This window comes from Arthrobotrys flagrans (assembly GCF_004000055.1).
Source record: "Arthrobotrys flagrans strain CBS H-5679 chromosome Unknown unitig_15, whole genome shotgun sequence".
NCBI lineage: Eukaryota > Fungi > Ascomycota > Orbiliomycetes > Orbiliales > Orbiliaceae > Arthrobotrys > Arthrobotrys flagrans.
The window spans coordinates 3,760,916-3,780,185 of record NW_027137545.1 but is presented as its reverse complement, the minus strand read 5'-3'; the positions used below and the strand labels follow the sequence as shown (position 1 = coordinate 3,780,185).

Below are 19,270 nucleotides of genomic sequence, written 5' to 3'. Positions count from 1 at the left end.
GCTTCCTGCCATTCGAGTCGGGTGGATTTATCAAAAAGTATATTGGAAACCGGATGGATTCCATGTGACATTGGCGTGATAACGATTGATCTGCCGCCGAAAATGTTGGGACCGTTCGAGGTCGAACTCAACCCCGGCCGGAAGGAACCCAACTTGGCAAGTAAAGTACTTATTCGTCCGGGGAGTACTCGGTTGAGGACTACGTAAGCCGGTATGCAATGAGAATTAATGAACCAAAATACCACACCGACAACGCATATGACACGATAAAATATATTTAAATTCGTAAAATCGGAGATCGTGCACTTTTGGCACGGAAAATTAACCACCACGACTGCTGCTATCCAAGGTACCGAATATGCTCAGGTACTATGCTACCGACGGCTAAAATCATTCATCCGCCTTCTTCACTTCTCCCGATCCCCGTTCCGAGGCCGACGCTCTGTGCGGTGCCACGGACGGTATCTCCTTTACATCTTCTATTTCCTCTTCTTCCTCCGGTAGGATCAAGTTCAAGATGAGAGTTATAAATGCACACAGTGCAAACCCCGTCGAACAAACCAGAGCTGATAAATCCCATCTTGTCAGTCTTCGCGGCTACAAATTTTCAACTTGCATTGACCGGCTAGGTTATACGTACTGATTGCATCGAAAAAACCTCTCTTCCCCGCATTATCGCCCTATCGGTCCTGGTTAGTATCGCTTCCCCGCCAAAATTTTTCCCCGATGTCCAGCCTTACCGAATATGTGAAAACTATGAGATCGATCTCCATTAGCAACCGCCTTCTGTGTTTGTACTCGAATCTCTCTTACCGTGATCGAACCAGTCGTGAACCATCTCCGCCCCGAACCCGAGTGCCAACCCGCATGTGATGATGAACCGATTCCTTCGGGTGAATGGCATGGTTGATGTGATCCTCATTCCGGAGACCGCGACAGCTGAAAACAAAAATGTTGTCATCCCCCCGAGCACGGCTCCCTAAAACGTACCCAAGTGTTATTAGAATCTTGTTCGAAACCCCGTTCGCAGGTAAAACGTATGTACTTACCGGAATGGCGACCAACGCTGCCGCAAACTTGGAAAATATTCCGGCTACGATCAACCAGAAACAACAAAAATACCCAGCCTTTCGATTCGCACATCTTGTCAACGCGATGACTCCGTTGTTCTGCGCGAAAGTCGACATGGGCGTGATGGTAGAGAGGCAAGCAAGTAGGCCGTTGAACCCGTCCGCGAGGACTCCGCCTTGGATCCGAGTCTCGTACAGCCTTCCCTCCACATCAAGCCGAGAGACATCGCACGTCGCGGTGATATCGCCGATGGCTTCCATCATCTGGAGGACCGTCGCAATTAGTATAAAAAAAACCCCCTTTGCACTATCTCCGAGATACTCACCAAGACGAGATATACGGCTAGCAGCGGCAGCACTATTGGGCCGTAGACGGACAGAGGAAACGTGTGCACCCAGATGAAACTCACCGCCGGTGCAGCCTTGATCCCTGAATCATCAAAATAGCCACAAGCAGCTATCCGAAAACGTGTTAATGGTTTGGCTTCCCGGTACCGGATCGGTGCGAGCTTTATCATACCTGCGACAATACAACCGACGAGCAAGCCGATGATAACGGCGCAGCTCTTCATGATGGGTGATCCGAATCGTTCGCACAGAATTATGGTCACGAACACAAGAAATCCGAGCCCGATGAACTCCGCCGATCCCCACGGCAGAGGGTGGGGAGCGTCTATGTTGGGGCAAAGCGCAAAGAATGGGGTGGGAGGGGGGCTCGAAGAACAGGGACCGTTTCCGCCGGCCCAATTTCTGAAACCCGATCCGATCAAACTGGTACCGATGAGCATGACGGTCGGGCCCGTTACGATCGGAGGGAATATTTTTTGGAGGATTTTTGGTGGCGTAAAACTGAGTATGATTTCCAACAAGGCACAGATCATAGCGGTTCCGAGGATGGCACCGTAGCCTGTTCGTGTCAGCCTAGGGTTTTGAATCGGTGGATACGAACAACAAGGTATATACCTTTGGGACAGGGCAGAAAAGTCCCATCGTCCGCTATCTCACACATTCCATTATCGTACATTTGCGAGAGTGCGCCCTTGAAAGGATGGTAGGTCAGCGTCGGAAGGACCGTGCGGAATACCGGACTCGGGAGGGTATACTAACCTGCGCAACAGGTATGATGGCGAACGAGGTTCCGACGACTGAGATCAGGCCGGTTCCGAGATAGTATGGGGTTTTATAAATATGAAAGCGCGTGATTTGGATCGAGGACAAGATGCCGCAGACGATAAGGGAGGTCGATACGAGGTAGCGCTGCACATCCGGGCTCAAATTCGCAGCAGTCTTTCCGGAGCCGCCGATGATAATCGGGGGGCTATATTGACATATCACGGGAAATATCAGAACGGTTTCACACCAAGCTAGGGCTCGTCCGAAGCCAAACGCATATGCGTGTAAAATAAATGACTTTTCAGGCTCACGAGGCTAACCTTATGACTCCAGCCAACATGGCAAGAGCATGCTGAAAGCCCAGAAGCGCAGCGAGTAGGATGGGCATGTGATCGTGAAGCCCGAAGAACGGGGCCGCCTTCCTACAATTGAGAGAAAAATAATCAGATAACGAACAGAGTAGGCCTGGGAGTGTGTACCAAAGAACTACCTTGACCTCCGCATGAACGGTATATTTGGACGGAAGAGAAAAGCATAGTCGTAGTCACCGATCAGTCCATCTCTGTATGAGAACCCGTCAGCGAAAGGTCATTCAAAATACCACAGGTTCCGTGCGTTGCAGACTTGGTTAAGAAATTGCGCTTGAGGCGAGTCACCAGCGACGCTTTGGGGGGGTTAGAGCCAGGGACAATCGTATCCGGGCCCTCGTTTGCATGTTCCTCAGCCGACATTTTTTTTGGCCCGCTGCGCGTAATCTCCTGCAGCCCTTTTACTCTCAAATATATTATATTGTCGAATTCTAAGCTTGATTGGGGATACTCAAGAATCAGACCGTGTCATGCCTTCGCATTTATACATCTGCCCTATGCCAACCCGACTCGTAGATCATAGGGAGATAAACCGAACCAAGTACGGTGGCGCCTGCTCGACCGGTTCAGATAGCCTTTGATGAAGATATTGGCTCGCGTGAGATAAGAACTTGCCCTCGGTTGAAGATAAGCTCTGCATGGCATGGTTTTTTCTTCCTTCCCTTGCTCTTTCTCCACCAAGGGTAAGCCGGCGATTAGCAGCACCCCCAAAAGCCAAGGACGAAATAGACAATCAGACCTGGTAAACAGTTCCGCTTAGAGCTTAGTCGAGGCGATATCCGATCCCTGCCATAGATCTTGGCGAGTGCATGGTGTGGGGGAATCATCAAAAGTTCTGGCGGCAACGCCCGTGGTCGAAAACCCACGCACTTGCCATGTCGCTTTGGTATTCCCAAGAAACCGTTAGTTTGGAGCAAAATCGAGATACGGCGATCGAGGGTCGCCGTGCTCGATCGATACTCGCAGGAGAGCGGACCCTGAAGTTATCCCTGCTCGGGATCGCACGATGATGACCTTCCTGTCGCATGGCCGTTTGTTGCAGGAGCATTTACGGGTGTCTGCATGAGGAATCCAATCACCTTCTATTGCTCGCAAACATGCGCAAATGCTAGTTTCTAAATGTACAGCGCACACCAGATCTCATTAAATGGTTCCATCCGGACTTCTGGAATAAGATCATGAGCCTCGATTCTAGCTGTTGATTTAAATTCACGATAAGGCTCGGGTAGCACCTGGCAGGTCCGAGCAGGTCCTGGTTTCACAACACAAATGCGTTACCGATGCCCTTTTCGTGAACACGACCGGACTACCTAAGGAACGTATCGGTAGAAAGTATTACCTAGGTAAATACCTCTCATGTGCCCCCCCTGGCAATTTTTTTTCTTTCCAAAAAGGGCGGTTCCATGATGGCTGTTTTGAAAAGTTGAGACAATTTCAACTCCTCTGGACCTGCGGATGCTATTATCCGCATTCGAGGCATGACATTTCCGATGGGACCTTATCTTATATCCTATCCAACTGCTTCGCGGGCTCCGTTACGTCTCCATTCGAGAAGTACCAGCGGATTCGAGGCTAGGTAAGTGCTGAGGTTGATTCTGCATCGAATGCCTTTTCGGGTTTTGAATGAGACCTTGTACGGGATATGACCGATTGGTGATCCTGAATGGCTGAACCGATGTTTCGATCCAAGCCACTTGCTTGTCTTGATGCATTGGCTCCGAGTCACCAACAACGAATTCGATATTGTTATACGAAAGAACCTACGCCCGATGTTTATTCCACATCATGACCTGATCACCACCAGTGGAATTTAGGGGCCCGGGTCAGTACACCGAATTTGCAAAACAGCACCACCGTAAATCAATCAACCAGGTAGCTTGGGGTCTTTGACAAAGTTACCTATCACGGCTCGGAATAACCCTCGAGGACATGAGATATATCCGCCGTACCTCTTGACTGTAATCCATTCTCTCGTTGACATTGTTGTAAATCAGGGCTGTTGTGTTGCCAGAGGTTTGTCGGTGCCAGGCTCTTCCCAACCCAGGAAAAGGGTAATGACAAACGCAACACAACACTACCCCAAGCCTCATCCCCAGATCTCTTTTCCTTCTTTAAAAGGTTTCTCCTCATGAAAATCGCCAGACCGGACAAAACATACTCGGACATACCTACTTGGGTACCTACTGACATACCTACTTTCTGATGGCGGCTTCGACACAATCGCAACAGGATGGTATAGGCGTGGGTTTGATCCCTTCTACCATTTCATTTCGGATCGTTCTAGCTAATTCACCGTGATGATACCTAGATCGCATGGGACCAAATGCCGATTGCCCTTCTCCAGCAGTACCGGTCTGCCAACCTCCTTCGCACCCCGTCTGCGAGCACCCCCTACTCCGCAGCCGTCCTGTCGGCTGGAATCGGTAAAAAGTCGGCTTCGCATCGGGACAGACAACCGCAGGACGCTCTCCTTTCTGCCGTCCGTCGGCATTTCAACAACCAGGCCATCAACGAGCACGATGTCATCGTCAACTTCCTCTATACTGTCAAGAACAGCGGTATGTTTCCTTGCTCGTATGGATTTAAACGATGCTGCTGAACGCGCCTACAGATAAAGCTTTCCGACACCGGTTCCCGCCTGCGCGGTAGGGTTTCACGAGTAACTATGGGATGGGATGGGTTGGCCGTATTTATTGTAGATGTCTGTATGCTTAACCGGACGCCGCGTGGAGAGTTAAGTACTTGGTTAATGCATCCTAAAATCCCGTGACACCTCGGTGAGATTTTGGAGGGAAGGGCTTCGTGCGTGCGCATCGCGCGGTTGGTCGCATGGTTGAATAAACGGGACCACTTGGGGTTTTATTCCAGCACCCGTATCGTCAAGAATAGTTGTACTCGCCCGCGTCCTAACCGAGTAGGTACTTGAGCAGTAATTGTAATCGTATCTCTCATGCGTGCCTGTTAATCGAGAAGTCTTGTGCACCATTAGCACCAATATATCATGGGCTGCCGCTGCGCTATACCTTAAGTACATACAACACCGAAAAAAGAAAAGAAAGAAAAAGGCAAGAAACTGCAAGGAAAAGAAGCGAGCATCCTAAACCAAGCAGTTGAAACCTATAAAAATTCATCGGTCAATGTATCATGAACCTGATACATTCTTATCACCTCAACATCGATGAGAGGCCTCGGTAACACTACTGCCGCTTTGCGCGACTTGGCTGCTCAGCTCTCCCGCAGCCATGTTCGGCATATGGGGGGTGCCAATGCAATCCGAAATCTGACAGCATACACACCCTCCCGATCGTTGCATACATCGCACCAATGCGCAATTCCTCGGAATCGGTCCCGTGGAGCCTCAGCCCTACGGCGTCAACCGTACCCAGGGAGGGTCTCTCTCCAATACCTTGGGGATGATCTGCCTCAGCCGGTTACCGATCCGTCGAAACATACGGACGTTGTCACCAGTCCAGAACATGGGCTTTGGGGTTTTTTCAACAAGGAAAGGGTATCCATCCCGACCCCGGAAGAAGACCACAGACACGGTATTGCTTAAAATCCACCAAGCCTACTTGTATAAATATCCCATATGCATACTGACATGGAAATCCCCGGTGCAGGTCGGGCATGGGCCGTCGAAGAGCTAAGGCATAAAAGCTGGGACGATTTGCACAAACTCTGGTGGGCGTGTGTGAAGGAACGTAATATATTGGCCACCCAGCAGCTCGAACGTGAAAGGGTGAAGCCGGGCTACGGAGAATCCGAGGCATACGCCCGCGATCGTCTCGTGAGCAATACCCTCTGTCATCTTACGTATGAATGTCGCAGGATTAATAGTGGTTATCAGGTTCGCGACACCCAGAGAGCGATCAAGCACGCTCTTACCGAGAGGTACTACGCCTGGCAGGAAGCGCTCAAGGTGGCTGGATCAGACCCCGATATTGATCTTAGCGGAAAGGGTCCCGCTTTCAATCCGCAGACTCTCGACGTACGTATCCATAGGCGGGAGTACCATCATTTTGGATGTGAGAATTACAATAGCTGATATACCAAACGATCCAAACAGGCCGAATCTTCTCCCGGAGCAGATACGCAAATTTCAGACGAAGAGGCGATACCGAAAGCTGGATTGGATGCAAAAGACACCAAACGCCTGGAGCTGTAACCGTTTCCACACCCAGCTCGAGATTTATAGCTCAAGTCACACTTAATTGCAATTGTATATATTACCCAGCTAAAACTTGCTTTTTTTTTTGAGCCTCACGATTGTACATACATACAACGGACTTGCCAAAGATGATATACATACCCCTGGCTTGCATACGCACTCTAGCTCAGAGTCAAGTCGGATGGCTTCATATAGCAACAACTGTTGTCCGCAGCCCAAGGTGGTTACCTACCGAAGTAGCTAGCATTCACATGAGCTCCCGGTGTGTTGGCGAACCCCTCATTTGAGAACGAATGTTTGTCCTGACCTGCCCGAATCCGTCCAACACCACCTTTCATCCTACTTGAAGCTTGCCTCTCCTCTCCACCTTACCTCAAAGCTTGCTTTATCAATCATACCTTCTTTGTTGCTCACATAATTGCCTGGTATCTGAATACCGTAAGTTTCCTATTGATTTTGTTGATTGAGGCTTCCTTCTTTCACGTTCGAGGGACCCTTACTGGCGAGAGCCCCCCCTGCAATTTATTTACTACGTTAGCTATCGCGTACTCCAACTGACGGACACGTAGATTAAGCCAAACTACCTTCGATTAAGCGGAAACTTCATATTCATCATGGATGACGGTCAAGACCCAATCAAAGATTTGGAGAAGGGGTTCGATGTTGTCGTTATGGGCACCGGTAAGGGGTAATTCATGTCGGGTTCCGACGACGGCAGTGCTAACCACAACCATGGTTCTCAGGTCTCACCGAAACCATTCTCTCCGGGTAGGAGGGCCTGATGTTTTTGAACTCGAAGGCAAATGGATATTTCGGTTTTCTGACTTGTATTCGACCGCAGAGTTATGAGTGTGCAAGGGAAGCGCGTTCTTCACATCGATTCGAACTCCTACTATGGCGGGTATGTTACCTTGAATACAGCTACTCTTCTCCTAGGTACGCGGTCACTAATGTACTTTTATCGGCGAGCTGCAGCGAAGGAGCCAGTCTGAAGATGAGCCAGGTAGGCACGCGGAATAAATTGTCGAAGCTTATATGGGCCGGTATTGATTCGGGTTTCCGGCCGCTATAGATTTACGAGAAATTCAGAGGAGATGGCTCGAAGCCCCCTGCCGGGCTAGATAAAGACAGAGACTGGAACATCGATTTGATTCCAAAATTCCTCATGGCAGGCGGCGAGCTTGCCCGTATCCTTCGGCAGTTAAAGCAGGTATGTCTCTCCTGCCTTTCTGGTTCTGGAATCCGATCTAACGAAGGGTTCAAAAGGTCCAAGACAACGTGCAGTTCCAGCAAATCGCCGGAAGCTACGTATTCCGAGGCTCTGGCGGCGGTTTCTTCGGGCTCGGGGGGTCAGGGGTTCATAAAGTCCCATCGACGGCCTTGGAGGCGGCGAAATCTAATCTTATAGGGATAATGGAGAAGGGGCGTCTTAAATCTTTCCTTGAGTCCGTTGCGGCCTATGATGACGCAAAGGGCCCTCAGCATCAAGGTAGTCCTGATAAACCCACGATCTTCGATCGTTTGACCCTGACAGGATTATAGGCATGAACCTCGAGAAGGATTCTATGAAATCTGTGTACGACAAATTCAGTCTCGAAGAGCCTACTCGAGATTTTGTCGGCCATGCGATGGCTCTTTACTCCGACGACAGCTACCTGGAACTTCCCGCTCGCCAAACATTCAACAAGATTAAACTTTACGCCGGTTCTGTTGCCATGTATGGGAAATCTCCTTATATATACCCGCTTTATGGGCTAGGGGAGCTCCCGAGCGCCTTCACTCGTCTTTCGGCGGTCCACGGGGGAACATACATGCTTAACACCGAAGTTCTAGACTTCGAGCATGCCGATGACGGTAAAGTCGCCGGCGTTAAAATCAAATTCGAGAACCCGAGGAAAGACGGTGAATATGTCGATCTTGTTGTCAAAACGGAACGTGTCTTGGCATCCCCGAGCTATGTCGCGGAAGGAAAGAAGAAGAAGAGGACGGGACAGCAGGTCGTTCGCGCAATCTGCGTGTTAAACCATCCCGTCAAGGGGACCGACAATAGCGACAGCGGCCAAATAATCATTCCCCAGAGCGAGGCCAACCGCAAAAACGGTAAGATAACAATATCATCACCTGCGATGCGACACTCTATTCTAACGAACGCGGCCGGGTAAGATATTTATATTGCGGTTATCTCATCCGCCCATAATGTTTGCCCGAAGGGTTATTGGATTGCGATCGTCTCTACGATCGTAGAAACACAGAACCCCCAGCACGAGCTCAAAGCTGGATTCGAGCTTTTGGAGCCTATCGAAGAAACGTAAGTACTGGCCATACTAACATAACGTCTGATACTCCAAATGCTAAACGGTTTGCAGGTTTTTGGCGAAGCCTTTCGATTTGTGGGAGCAATTAGATGATGCGAGCGATAACGTTTTCGTTTCCAAGAGCTTGGATGCAAGCAGCCACCTTGAAACTTGTACCGGTAAGAAAATACCCTTTTGGTTAATTTTACAGAACCTTCGCTAATAACGACAAACCGATAGATGATGTTAAACATCTATACAAGCTCATGGAGGGCAAGGATTTGGATATCGATGGCCTCAACCCAGAGCGGGCGGAATAGGCGGGTATGGTTCACAATTTGTCTGTCGGTAGCAATGAAAGGATTGTATCTTGATCTCCTCTGGGGAAGATTAGAATGAATGCACATTGTCAGAAGGACTACGAAATCTCAAACTTTTGCAAAGTGAGGAGGCGTTAAAATGTAAATGTGGCATATCTGCTTCGCAATTGTAATTGGCCCTATTCTATATATTCCCGGCTGGCACAAATTCAACCTGTATTGCCGACATACATGCGGGGTAATTTTAAATAATAAAAAAGATCCCGAAAGCCTTTCAAACCCTCGTATGTCATATAATACGTAGCGTTTGCCGTGCACCACATCGTACAGGATGTGCTGAGACCAAGATGGTAAGCTATCTCCTACCATGTAATTGTGCAATTTAAATATATTGACCTGGGACGACGTCGAAATCACGTGATACACACAAACACATACTGGCGCGCGTGTACCTCAAACAAACAAGCTTGCGCAGCAACAAGAAAGCTCGCTTCTAGGTAGGTTCCTAGAGCTACTACCCTGTTCTACAACAGTGCTCTACGATAACACCGACAACCTTTCATCCCAAGGCACGTGGGATAGGCTATTTGATCATGAGAGTGATTGAAATCATTATAGACGCAAGTCCACCAATCCCCTCACCACACACCCAAAGCTAATACGATATGCTTTCATTTAGGGCTTCAAGTCGTATGCCGTCCGTACTGTCATATCCGGCTGGTATATCCACATTTCCAGACGCGCTCGAAGAAGACGGGTAACCAACTGAAAGTTGCGCTGCTTTGTAGGGACGAAAGCTTCAATTCGATTACCGGTCTCAACGGAAGCGGCAAATCGAATATTCTGGATTCGATATGTTTTGTTCTCGGGATCACCAACATGAGTACCGTCAGAGCGCAGAATCTACAGGTCCGTCCGGGACGTCCATCAACCCCGGAGAAACGCAGCTGATACTCTTACCAGGATTTAATCTACAAACGCGGACAGGCGGGTGTCACCAAGGCGAGCGTCACCATCGTTTTTGATAACAGTGACAAGAAGCGAAGTCCCATCGGGTTCGAGGAGCACGGCCAAATAAGCGTTACGAGACAGGTATGTTTCCAGAATAATCTTCTTCGATGCCGGGCGCTGATATCTCCTCGGGGCAGATTGTGCTCGGGGGCACGAGCAAATATCTTATAAATGGTCATCGTGCCCAGCAGCAAACGGTCCAGAATCTGTTTCAATCGGTTCAGTTAAACATCAACAACCCGAACTTTCTCATCATGCAAGGAAGGATCACCAAGGTGCTGAATATGAAACCCGAGGAAGTTCTTGCGCTGATCGAAGAAGCCGCGGGGACGAGGATGTTCGAAGATAGACGGGACAAAGCCCTCAAAACGATGGCTAAAAAGGACAATAAAGTACAGGAGATAAACACGCTGTTGCAGGAGGAAATAGAACCGAAGCTTGAGAAGCTCAGATCGGAGAAGCGAGCATTTCTAGACTTCCAACAAACCCAGTCCGATCTGGAGAGACTTTCGAGAGTCGTCATCGCGCATGACTATCTCAAAGGCAAAGTATGGATTTGGTGTTGATGTTCTCGCAAACTTAGCTGATGCCCGTTCTGCTAGGAACGCATTGCTCGTGCCACCTCGGACTTTCAGAAGAAAGAGGACAGAATCGATTTTATCGAGAGTGGGGCCAAGCGAATGAAACTGGAGATCGACAAGCTCGAGGAAGACATCCAAAGGGTAAAGTCTCAGCGGGATATGGAGCTACGGAAAGGAGGGAGGTTCCAAGAGCTGGAGGAGAGAGTGAAAGAGTCTTCGCACGAAACAGTTCGTTTGCAAACCCTCTTCGACTTGAAAAAGGTCCAACTCGGAGAGGAAGAATCGAAAGTCGAGCAGGGTCGAGTCGCACTAAATAACGCCCAGAACCTTCTCGAGAAGAAAACAAAGGCTTTCGATGATCTCAAAGGCGGTCACGAGGCAGCAAAGCAGCACATTGAGCAACTTACCATGGATATGGACAAGCAGGATGATCTCTTGCAATCGTTGCAGACCGGCGTTGCAACAAGGGAAGGGCAGCAATCGGGATATCAAAGTCAACTGCAAGGTAGGAAACAGACCGTGCGCATATTAATCGTTGATCGAGTTTTCACGCACGCTTGTGCTAACTTGCCTCTAACGGCATCCAAAGACGCCAAGAACAGCCTCAGCGCCGCAACCACCGGCCAGGAGCAAGCCAGGCTTCGAATTGCAGATCTCGAGAAACGTATTCGAGAAGATGAGCCCAGGGCCAAAAAAGCAATGGAACAGAATGCCGGTCTATATCGAAATTTAGAAACTCTCAAACGTGAAGCCGATCATATCCAAAAAAACTTGCAAAGCCTTGGGTACGAAGAGGGCGCCGAGGAACGAATGAAGCAGGCCCAGTTATCCACTCAATCCAATATCCGGCAAATCCAAGAGCAGATTGACAAGCTCCGTCGGAAGGTTGCCAGCATCGAATTCACATATTCTGACCCGGTAGCAAATTTTGATCGGTCAAAGGTGAAGGGTCTTGTAGCACAATTGTTTTCTCTTTCGCAGGACAAGTATGAGGCAGGAACGGCTTTAGAGATCTGCGCTGGCGGAAGGCTCTATAACGTAGTTGTCGATTCGGAGGTTACGGGTGCTCAGCTACTCGAGAAAGGTCGACTCAGAAAACGAGTGACGATCATACCTTTGAACAAAATAAATGCATATCAAGCTGCACAGGAGGTAGGAATTCTCGAGCAGGATCTTCCCCTTTCAAACATCTCGATTCCGGAAAGCTCACTGTTCCTAAATAGAGGGTAGAATCTGCCCACAAGCTCGCCCCTGGGAAAGTACACCTTGCGTTATCTTTGATCGGATATAGCGAGGAAGTCGCGAAGGCAATGGAATATGTATTCGGCTCCGCGCTCGTCTGTGCGAACGCCGAGACGGCACAGCGGGTTACGTTCGACCCTTCCGTGCGCCTGCTCAGTGTCACATTGGACGGAGATGTGTATGACCCCTCAGGAACATTGTCTGGTGGGAGCGCACCAACGTCCAGCGGGGTCTTGATCACACTCCAGGAACTTAACGTGATGACCCAGCGACTGGAATCCGAAACCAATCAGCTCAAAGCTATCCAGGCAAAACTCGAAAGCGAACGGAAGCGTTTGGACGAAGCAAAGGACTTTAGGCAGAAGCTGGACCTTAAGCTCCATGAGATCAAAATTACGGAGGAGCAGATCGGCAATAACTCTTCGTCTAATGTACGTTACTACCGTGCGTGAATTTCTGCGACGGCGGCTAACAACCGTTCTAGATAATTCAAGCGGTTCAAGAGCGAAGAGGGACCATAGAAACCCTAAAAACGGACATTGAAAACTACAAAAAGGCCGAGATCGATGCGATCAAAGATATAAAGCGTATAGAAAAGGATATGCAAGATTTTACAAAAAACAAAGACGGGAAGCTTGCTGAACTTCAAGTATAGCAGAATATACTTTTCCTTGACTCGATTCTCTGAGGCTAACAATCTGTCTAAAGAAATCCGTGGCGGCGGCAAAATCGGAACTTGGTAGAAAGGTGGAACAGATGAAAGCTCTCCAGAAAGAGTACCAAACTGCTCGTCTGGAAATGGGTACTTGATCCCTGTCTTTCAATCATTGTGCTAGCTGACTGAAGGTGTCTTTCCAGAACAGGCGGGTGGCGATCTATCGGCTGCGAAAGAACAACTCGAGGAAGCCAACCTGAGTTTTACCTCCCAACAACTTGAATTAAATAATCTTGTGGAAGAGCAAACCAACATCAAAGTAGGATAAAAGATCAATTGGTGGACATGCTTTCCGACACGCAGCTAATGCCGCACAAAATCTAGGCTAGTCACGAGTCATTACTCCTAGAGCTAGAGCGAGAGAGGGAGAAGCTCAGCGGATTTGATGATGAACTGCAATCTCTCCGACAAGCGGTGAAAGCGAAAAACACTAGAATTACGGAGGAAGGTCTTGAGCTCCAGCAACTCAAGCACGAAGCCGAAAAGGTCAGGAAGGAGCAAGAATCCCTGAAACAAGCACTGCAGGCCCTAGAAGACGAGTACGAATGGATCCAAGATGAAGAGGAGAACTTTGGTCGTCCAGGAAGTCCCTACGATTTTACGAACCAAAATATACCGGAATGTAGGGCTTCTTTGAAAGTTATCAACGAGAGATTCTTGGGAATGAAAAAGAAGATCAACCCGAAGGTTATGAATATGATCGACAGTGTGGAAAAGAAAGAGGTAGCACTCAAAAGGATGCTTCATACTGTCATCCGTGACAAGGAAAAGATCACGAAGACCATAGAAAGCTTAGATGAGTATAAGCGAGATGCTCTGAAAAGAACATGGGAAAAGGTAACGGTTGACTTTGGTCAAATATTCTCAGAGTTGCTACCTGGAAGCTTCGCAAAACTTGAACCTCCGGAGGGCAAGGATATTACGGAAGGCCTCGAAGTAAAAGTCTCTCTTGGAAAAGTCTGGAAACAGAGTCTGACGGAATTGAGCGGCGGCCAGAGGTATGAAGGCTACCGTCACACCTGCGTTCTCGGATCTCTTCTCACCTTATTATTTAGGTCCCTGATTGCATTGTCACTGATTTTGGCATTGCTTCAATTCAAACCCGCCCCGATGTATATTTTGGATGAAGTTGATGCGGCTCTAGATCTTTCGCACACGCAGAACATCGGTAGGCTTATAAAAACTCGCTTCAAGGGGGCTCAGTTCATCGTCGTGAGTTTAAAAGACGGAATGTTCCAAAACGCCAATTGTATATTCCGTGAGTGCCACCCCACCCCCTAACAAGGCAGAGCTCCTGTGGTTGATAATAAGAAAACTTGCAGGTACACGATTTCAAGATGGTACTAGTATTGTAATACAAGAGAAAGGGGGGGAACATAATCGTAAAAGATAACAAAGGTGCCTGGTGACGGTGTTCCTGGTTTTCGTCATATTATCTTGTTTTATTACGAAGCTCAACGTTTGCAGACGCCCGGACGGTTTATGCTCTGGCCTTGTTCTGAGATATTTATCTAAAGCCTCGCTTCATTCTCACTAAGTACGAGGGGTGGCTAGGCGTTTGACGGATACTCGTTCCAGCATAGCTACCAAACTGAAAACTCTTGATATGCCGCTATTTCTACCCCGATCATCATTTACCTCTCTAGGGGTTCATTGCCACCAAGATCAAGCTTTAGTTCAATCTGATGTCCATCGGAGCTTGGATCATCACCCTCGAAGCCAAGAGGTACTGCATCAGCACTCGAGGCTTCATGTTCTTCACCTTGGCTTGACGCCGGTAGCTCTCCATTTTCTCTAGAGAGGACAAACAGGGGGAAGTCCTCTGACGGCAAGGCCCCACCAAAGTCCGAGGCTCCCTCGGGTTGGCTATTATTTATTTTCTCAGATATATTGTCGGGTGATACACTATCGTTGAGGACGACGGGGATATCGCGATCACCAGATTCATTTGTATCCTGATCCAAATCATCTTCAAGATCTGAGTCATGCTCTGAGCTTTTATTCTCCGAACCAGCCCTTATGAAATCGGCACCATCGTCTTTGGCGGTACCATCAAAGGCCGCATTAGGAATCGTGAGGTTGTCTTCTGGAATTAAGCTATATTTGTCCGAAACGGTTCGAAAGAACTGCAGGGAATATGTTCGAATTAGAAATTTGTAGCTAGAAACAGGACAACATGCTGGGAGGGTAGGTAAATACCACGTAAAGGCCATGTTCATTCTCAACATCCCAGAAGACACTTCGATGTAAAAACCAAGCATGAGCGAATATCCTGTAAAGTCGACGAAAAATACTCGAGAGTTGCTTTGTTCCGTTTGCATTGATATTAAGTCTGCTGGGGAAGTGTTTTGTAGAGCAGAGGGTGCTTGCAGCATGGTCCAAGGTGTGCACGGAATAATCCATCGCGCAGCAAGAACGAGGTGGGTCATGGACCGCACATAGATATTGCCATAACGAGGCACGCATCTCTGGACAGGTTTCCTCGGTGCAATTGTCGCTCAGGAGACCAACGACGAGATGGTTGAGATCGCGCGTGAGGCGCCTCGTCAACTCGTAGCACCACATCCATTCATCTATGCCATCAGGGCAGCTTGCAATACGGTCGCAATCTTTCCGCGAGAGGGGTACGATATGATCGGAACCCGGAGGGTTTGTTGTCGAGGAGAGGAGGGCAGCTAGGTGTTCTTGAAGCTGGAATGCAGAGTCGAGTTCTGCGAGAGGAACCAATGGTGGACCGGTAATATCCTTTGACTTCGTACCTTTCCGAATTCGCCGGCTTCCACTACTGGGGATGAGCTGCGGGGTGTTTTGAGATGCTGGAAAACCGGGGTTCGCCATGAATGATGGTGATGTGGGATTCGACAAGTCCTCAACAGGGGGTGGTGGCGAGGGGAGGCGGGGTGATGTTGGGACAGTCGACGACGATGACGACGACGGTAATTGAGCCGTCGATACAGATATAGGCACTTGATCGGAGGAGATAGCCATCTAGGAGATGCAGTAGATGTAGATGTAGATGTAGAGGAGGTGATGATGATGGCGATTATGATGATTAGTAGCTGGTGGTTGGTTGTTAGTGGTTGGTGGGGGCAGCATGTAGGTACCTGCCCGTGTAAACCAGGCGCGTCCCCCAAGCAAGCATCTTTCCCTCCCCTCCCCTCTACCTCCCAATATCCCCCACTTCTTCCTCCTCCTCCTCCTCCTCCTCCTCCTCCACATCCTCCAAGTAAGTACTTACCTATCCAGGGCCCAAGAGAACAATCTTAGCTTACATCTTCTTGACAGAGCACTAATTGTATCAACCTCGCCAGCAATGTCACATCGCCCTACCCGATCAGGTCACGCTCGCGATTTCTCAACTTCGACCAGAGCTTCTAACCGCCCTCCGACCTCACTGTCGGACGCTCCCGTCTCTCCTCGATCACATCGGCCTAGTGGGGCTATACCTTCTCATACAGGCCCTTCTGTATCATCCTCTCGCCCCAGCAATCCTCCGCCAAAGTCAGACCGTAGAGTAACTACCACCACCACAACCACCACGACTGCGAACACAGCGCTTTTTGTCACCAAATCTACACAACGTAAACCGAATGAAACAAGAGAAGTACCGGGCGCTCCAAACCGAGAGAAGTCCCGAGCAGGCCCTGTTTCTAGCAACAATGGGATAGGTATGACTTAACAAATTTTGGAATTCATGAACCACTGGGAGTTTTAGGGGGGCTCTTTCGCTCATAATTCGCTGCAGTTTCCTGGTCCCCCGAAGTCTCCTTGAAGCCGCAGTCCACGGCTCCTCTGGCCTCGAGAACGACTTGTCCTCCACTATCAAATGCTATCACTCCGGTGAAAGGTCCGACTTTACTAGAGCAGATGAGCCCAGAGACTCAGGAAGCTACGGTCATTGAGGATCTACTTTTTTGTTTTATGGTACGGATTTTATGATCTTTCCCCATGACGATTCCTTGCGCTCTCGCACACCAGACCGATCCAAATTCAATATTGCTTATTTGGTTACAATCAAACAACTAACATTCCTGTCATCGGTGCTCCACAGGGATTTGAAGGCCAATACCTCCGATTCAAGGAGGAGTATAATCCCGCTATCGAAGCCGAGCGTTTAGCGGGCCCCCAGTTTAGAGTCCCCACGGGTCTCGAACCGAGTATAAAAGATATTCTAGGGTCGCTTCTCAAGGTCGCAAAACATTATGCCGCACTTGATGCATTTGTCGAGGTACAGTCACGCGATGAATTCGGTGCTGTCAATCATGCACTATGCGCTGCGATTAGGAAACTATTGAAAGATTATCTTGTACTCATCGCGCAACTAGAGCACCAATTCCTATCTAACCCTAGCTTCACCCTGCATACTCTCCACCTAAGCACAATCTCGGTTTCTCATACACTCTCGCAACTATACTCACTGGCCCAGGAAATATTACGAAGAAACTCCCTGCTTGAAGACGATGACCTAGATTCTGCCGGAGATGATGTTGAATTGCTACTAGAGTCCCTCAGAGATGGTGCAAATATCGCTGGCGGGGGCCCTGTAATGGGAAGGAAGGTCTGCAAAGGTGGTGCTGTTCTCGACCTTATCACGAACCGCCTGAATGCTATGGCTGGAGACCCTTCTACCCGAAGCCTACTTGAATACCTCCTCCGACAGTCATCGATGCCGTATATGGTAATGCTCAACGAGTGGCTTCATCATGGTGTCATTAAAGATGCACATTCCGAGTTCTTGATCAAAGAAACAAAATCGATTCGTAGGGAACGGCTGGAAGAAGATTACACGGATGAATACTGGGATAAAAGATACACTATCCGTCATAATGATATACCCCCACAGCTCGAAGCTGTCAAAGAAAAGGTCTTGCTCGCAGGGAAATATCTGAATGTAGTTCGGGAGTGCGGCGGTGTTGATGTGAGCAAAGAAGTTAAAGACGTCCCGCTAACTTTTGATGACCCAAAGTACGAACCCCCCCTATGTTTTTCACCACCTTATTCTTCGAATTTCGAGAGCGTGTGCCCGAACTTACCCACTCGCTAGTTTTCTTGACAACGTTAGCTCGGCCTACGCGCACGCAAATGAATCACTTCTTAACCTCTTACTGACGACCCACGGCCTGCGAGCACGCCTTCGCTCGTTAAAACATTATTTCTTCCTGGATCAATCCGATTTTTTCTCGTATTTCTTGGAGCTAGGAACATCAGAATTGAAAAAACCGGCCAAGAACGTCAATGTAGCAAAGCTACAATCCCTTCTCGATCTAACCTTGCGGCAACCTGGAAGTATCGCGGCGGGAGATCCCTTCAAGGAGGATGTCAAGGTTCAGATGAATGAGATTGGTTTAACAAAATGGTTGATGAGAATCGTTAGTGTTAGCGGTGTGGATGAAGGCTCCGGCCTACCTGACGACCATCGTGGCTCGTCGAATCCAGACGATGATAAGGCAATAACAGGGTTCAATGCAATGGAGCTCGACTTTGCAGTTCCGTTTCCCCTCTCTCTAGTTATTTCCAGAAAAACCATCCTCCGATATCAATTATTATTTCGATACCTACTATCCCTCCGACATCTCGAGATCCTCCTCGTTGGCGCATGGCAAGACCACACCAAGGTGGTGTCCTGGCGACATCACTCCCGTTTCCCTTCAATCGAACGTTGGAAACGAGGCGCTTTTACTTTAAGGGCAAGAATGCTTGTCTTTGTTCAACAACTTCTCTACTTTTGCACGGCAGAAGTTCTGGAGCCGAATTGGCACAACCTCCAAGAAAGAATCGGCAGCGTTAAAACGGTCGATGAGCTCATGCAGAACCACGTGGACTTTCTCGATACCTGTTTGAAAGAATGCATGCTGACAAATTCTAAACTCCTCAAGGTATGTCTGTGAAACCTTTTTAAGCTCTGCGAGACGACTGGATCTAACAGCTTGCAACCTCCCTACCCCCAGATTCATGCTAAAATCATGCAAACCTGCACAATGTTTGCGTCCTATACTTCGCACCTATCCAGAGCACTTGTTTCCGCCGACCCGAGCCTTAATTCCTCAAACCCTGGAGCTATCAATCTCGGACCTGATGAGGTCGCCAAAGTCGAAAAACTGAGCGACAATCTTAAAAAGTACGAGGAAAATTTTAGCCGGCATCTCAAGATACTGCTTGACGCCTTGAACTACTACGCCGCGACCGAGACGGTTGTTCTTTTGGGTCTCTGTGCGAGGCTGTCGACAGCAAATGATGGCAATGCTGTTATGAATTCTGGTTTGGAAGACCCATAGCCCGTATCCAAGTTTAAATTTAGATCTGCCATTCACGCAAGCATTGACACAAAAAGAGCTATCGATCTGGAGCTCGAAGGGGTCTCTTTCCCTCAAAGGGCTGTAGCTACAGG

At 48.7% G+C, this 19,270-nt stretch overlaps 6 protein-coding genes across 6 annotated transcripts; 4 read left to right on the top strand and 2 right to left on the bottom strand.

Annotated features, from left to right (window-relative positions):
* Positions 1-390: 390 nt before the first annotated feature.
* On the bottom strand, positions 391-2,914 carry DFL_000997 (uncharacterized protein; the record flags this gene model as incomplete). Its single annotated transcript, XM_067639893.1, has 12 exons — positions 391-566; positions 641-680; positions 741-754; positions 814-979; positions 1,050-1,334; positions 1,397-1,527; positions 1,591-1,977; positions 2,034-2,109; positions 2,178-2,388; positions 2,504-2,605; positions 2,674-2,745; positions 2,808-2,914. The coding sequence occupies 12 exons, from the start codon at positions 2,912-2,914 to the stop codon at positions 391-393; spliced, it is 1,767 nt and encodes a 588-aa protein (XP_067495558.1).
* A 1,839-nt stretch (positions 2,915-4,753) lies between these two features.
* DFL_000996 (uncharacterized protein) lies at positions 4,754-5,200 on the top strand (the record flags this gene model as incomplete). The annotated part of the gene is made up of 3 exons (XM_067639892.1): positions 4,754-4,792; positions 4,860-5,109; positions 5,163-5,200. The coding sequence occupies 3 exons, from the start codon at positions 4,754-4,756 to the stop codon at positions 5,198-5,200; spliced, it is 327 nt and encodes a 108-aa protein (XP_067495557.1).
* Positions 5,201-5,729: 529 nt separating this feature from the next.
* DFL_000995 (uncharacterized protein) lies at positions 5,730-9,333 on the top strand (the record flags this gene model as incomplete). The annotated part of the gene is made up of 16 exons (XM_067639891.1): positions 5,730-6,096; positions 6,172-6,338; positions 6,399-6,539; positions 6,618-6,712; positions 6,915-6,955; positions 7,069-7,157; positions 7,289-7,400; positions 7,463-7,487; positions 7,561-7,620; positions 7,695-7,722; positions 7,792-7,929; positions 7,986-8,208; positions 8,262-8,819; positions 8,883-9,027; positions 9,086-9,192; positions 9,254-9,333. 16 exons carry the CDS (start codon positions 5,730-5,732, stop codon positions 9,331-9,333), a joined length of 2,376 nt encoding a protein of 791 aa, XP_067495556.1.
* A 593-nt stretch (positions 9,334-9,926) lies between these two features.
* Positions 9,927-14,275, top strand: DFL_000994 (uncharacterized protein; the record flags this gene model as incomplete). Its single annotated transcript, XM_067639890.1, has 14 exons — positions 9,927-9,953; positions 10,013-10,053; positions 10,122-10,242; positions 10,297-10,425; positions 10,482-10,892; positions 10,947-11,430; positions 11,515-12,077; positions 12,149-12,598; positions 12,652-12,816; positions 12,876-12,969; positions 13,026-13,141; positions 13,207-13,880; positions 13,938-14,140; positions 14,205-14,275. 14 exons carry the CDS (start codon positions 9,927-9,929, stop codon positions 14,273-14,275), a joined length of 3,549 nt encoding a protein of 1,182 aa, XP_067495555.1.
* Positions 14,276-14,516: 241 nt separating this feature from the next.
* DFL_000993 (uncharacterized protein) lies at positions 14,517-15,870 on the bottom strand (the record flags this gene model as incomplete). Its single annotated transcript, XM_067639889.1, has 2 exons — positions 14,517-15,008; positions 15,082-15,870. 2 exons carry the CDS (start codon positions 15,868-15,870, stop codon positions 14,517-14,519), a joined length of 1,281 nt encoding a protein of 426 aa, XP_067495554.1.
* Positions 15,871-16,195: 325 nt separating this feature from the next.
* On the top strand, positions 16,196-19,157 carry DFL_000992 (uncharacterized protein; the record flags this gene model as incomplete). Its single annotated transcript, XM_067639876.1, has 5 exons — positions 16,196-16,550; positions 16,628-16,806; positions 16,934-17,847; positions 17,927-18,758; positions 18,831-19,157. The coding sequence occupies 5 exons, from the start codon at positions 16,196-16,198 to the stop codon at positions 19,155-19,157; spliced, it is 2,607 nt and encodes an 868-aa protein (XP_067495553.1).
* Positions 19,158-19,270: the final 113 nt, after the last annotated feature.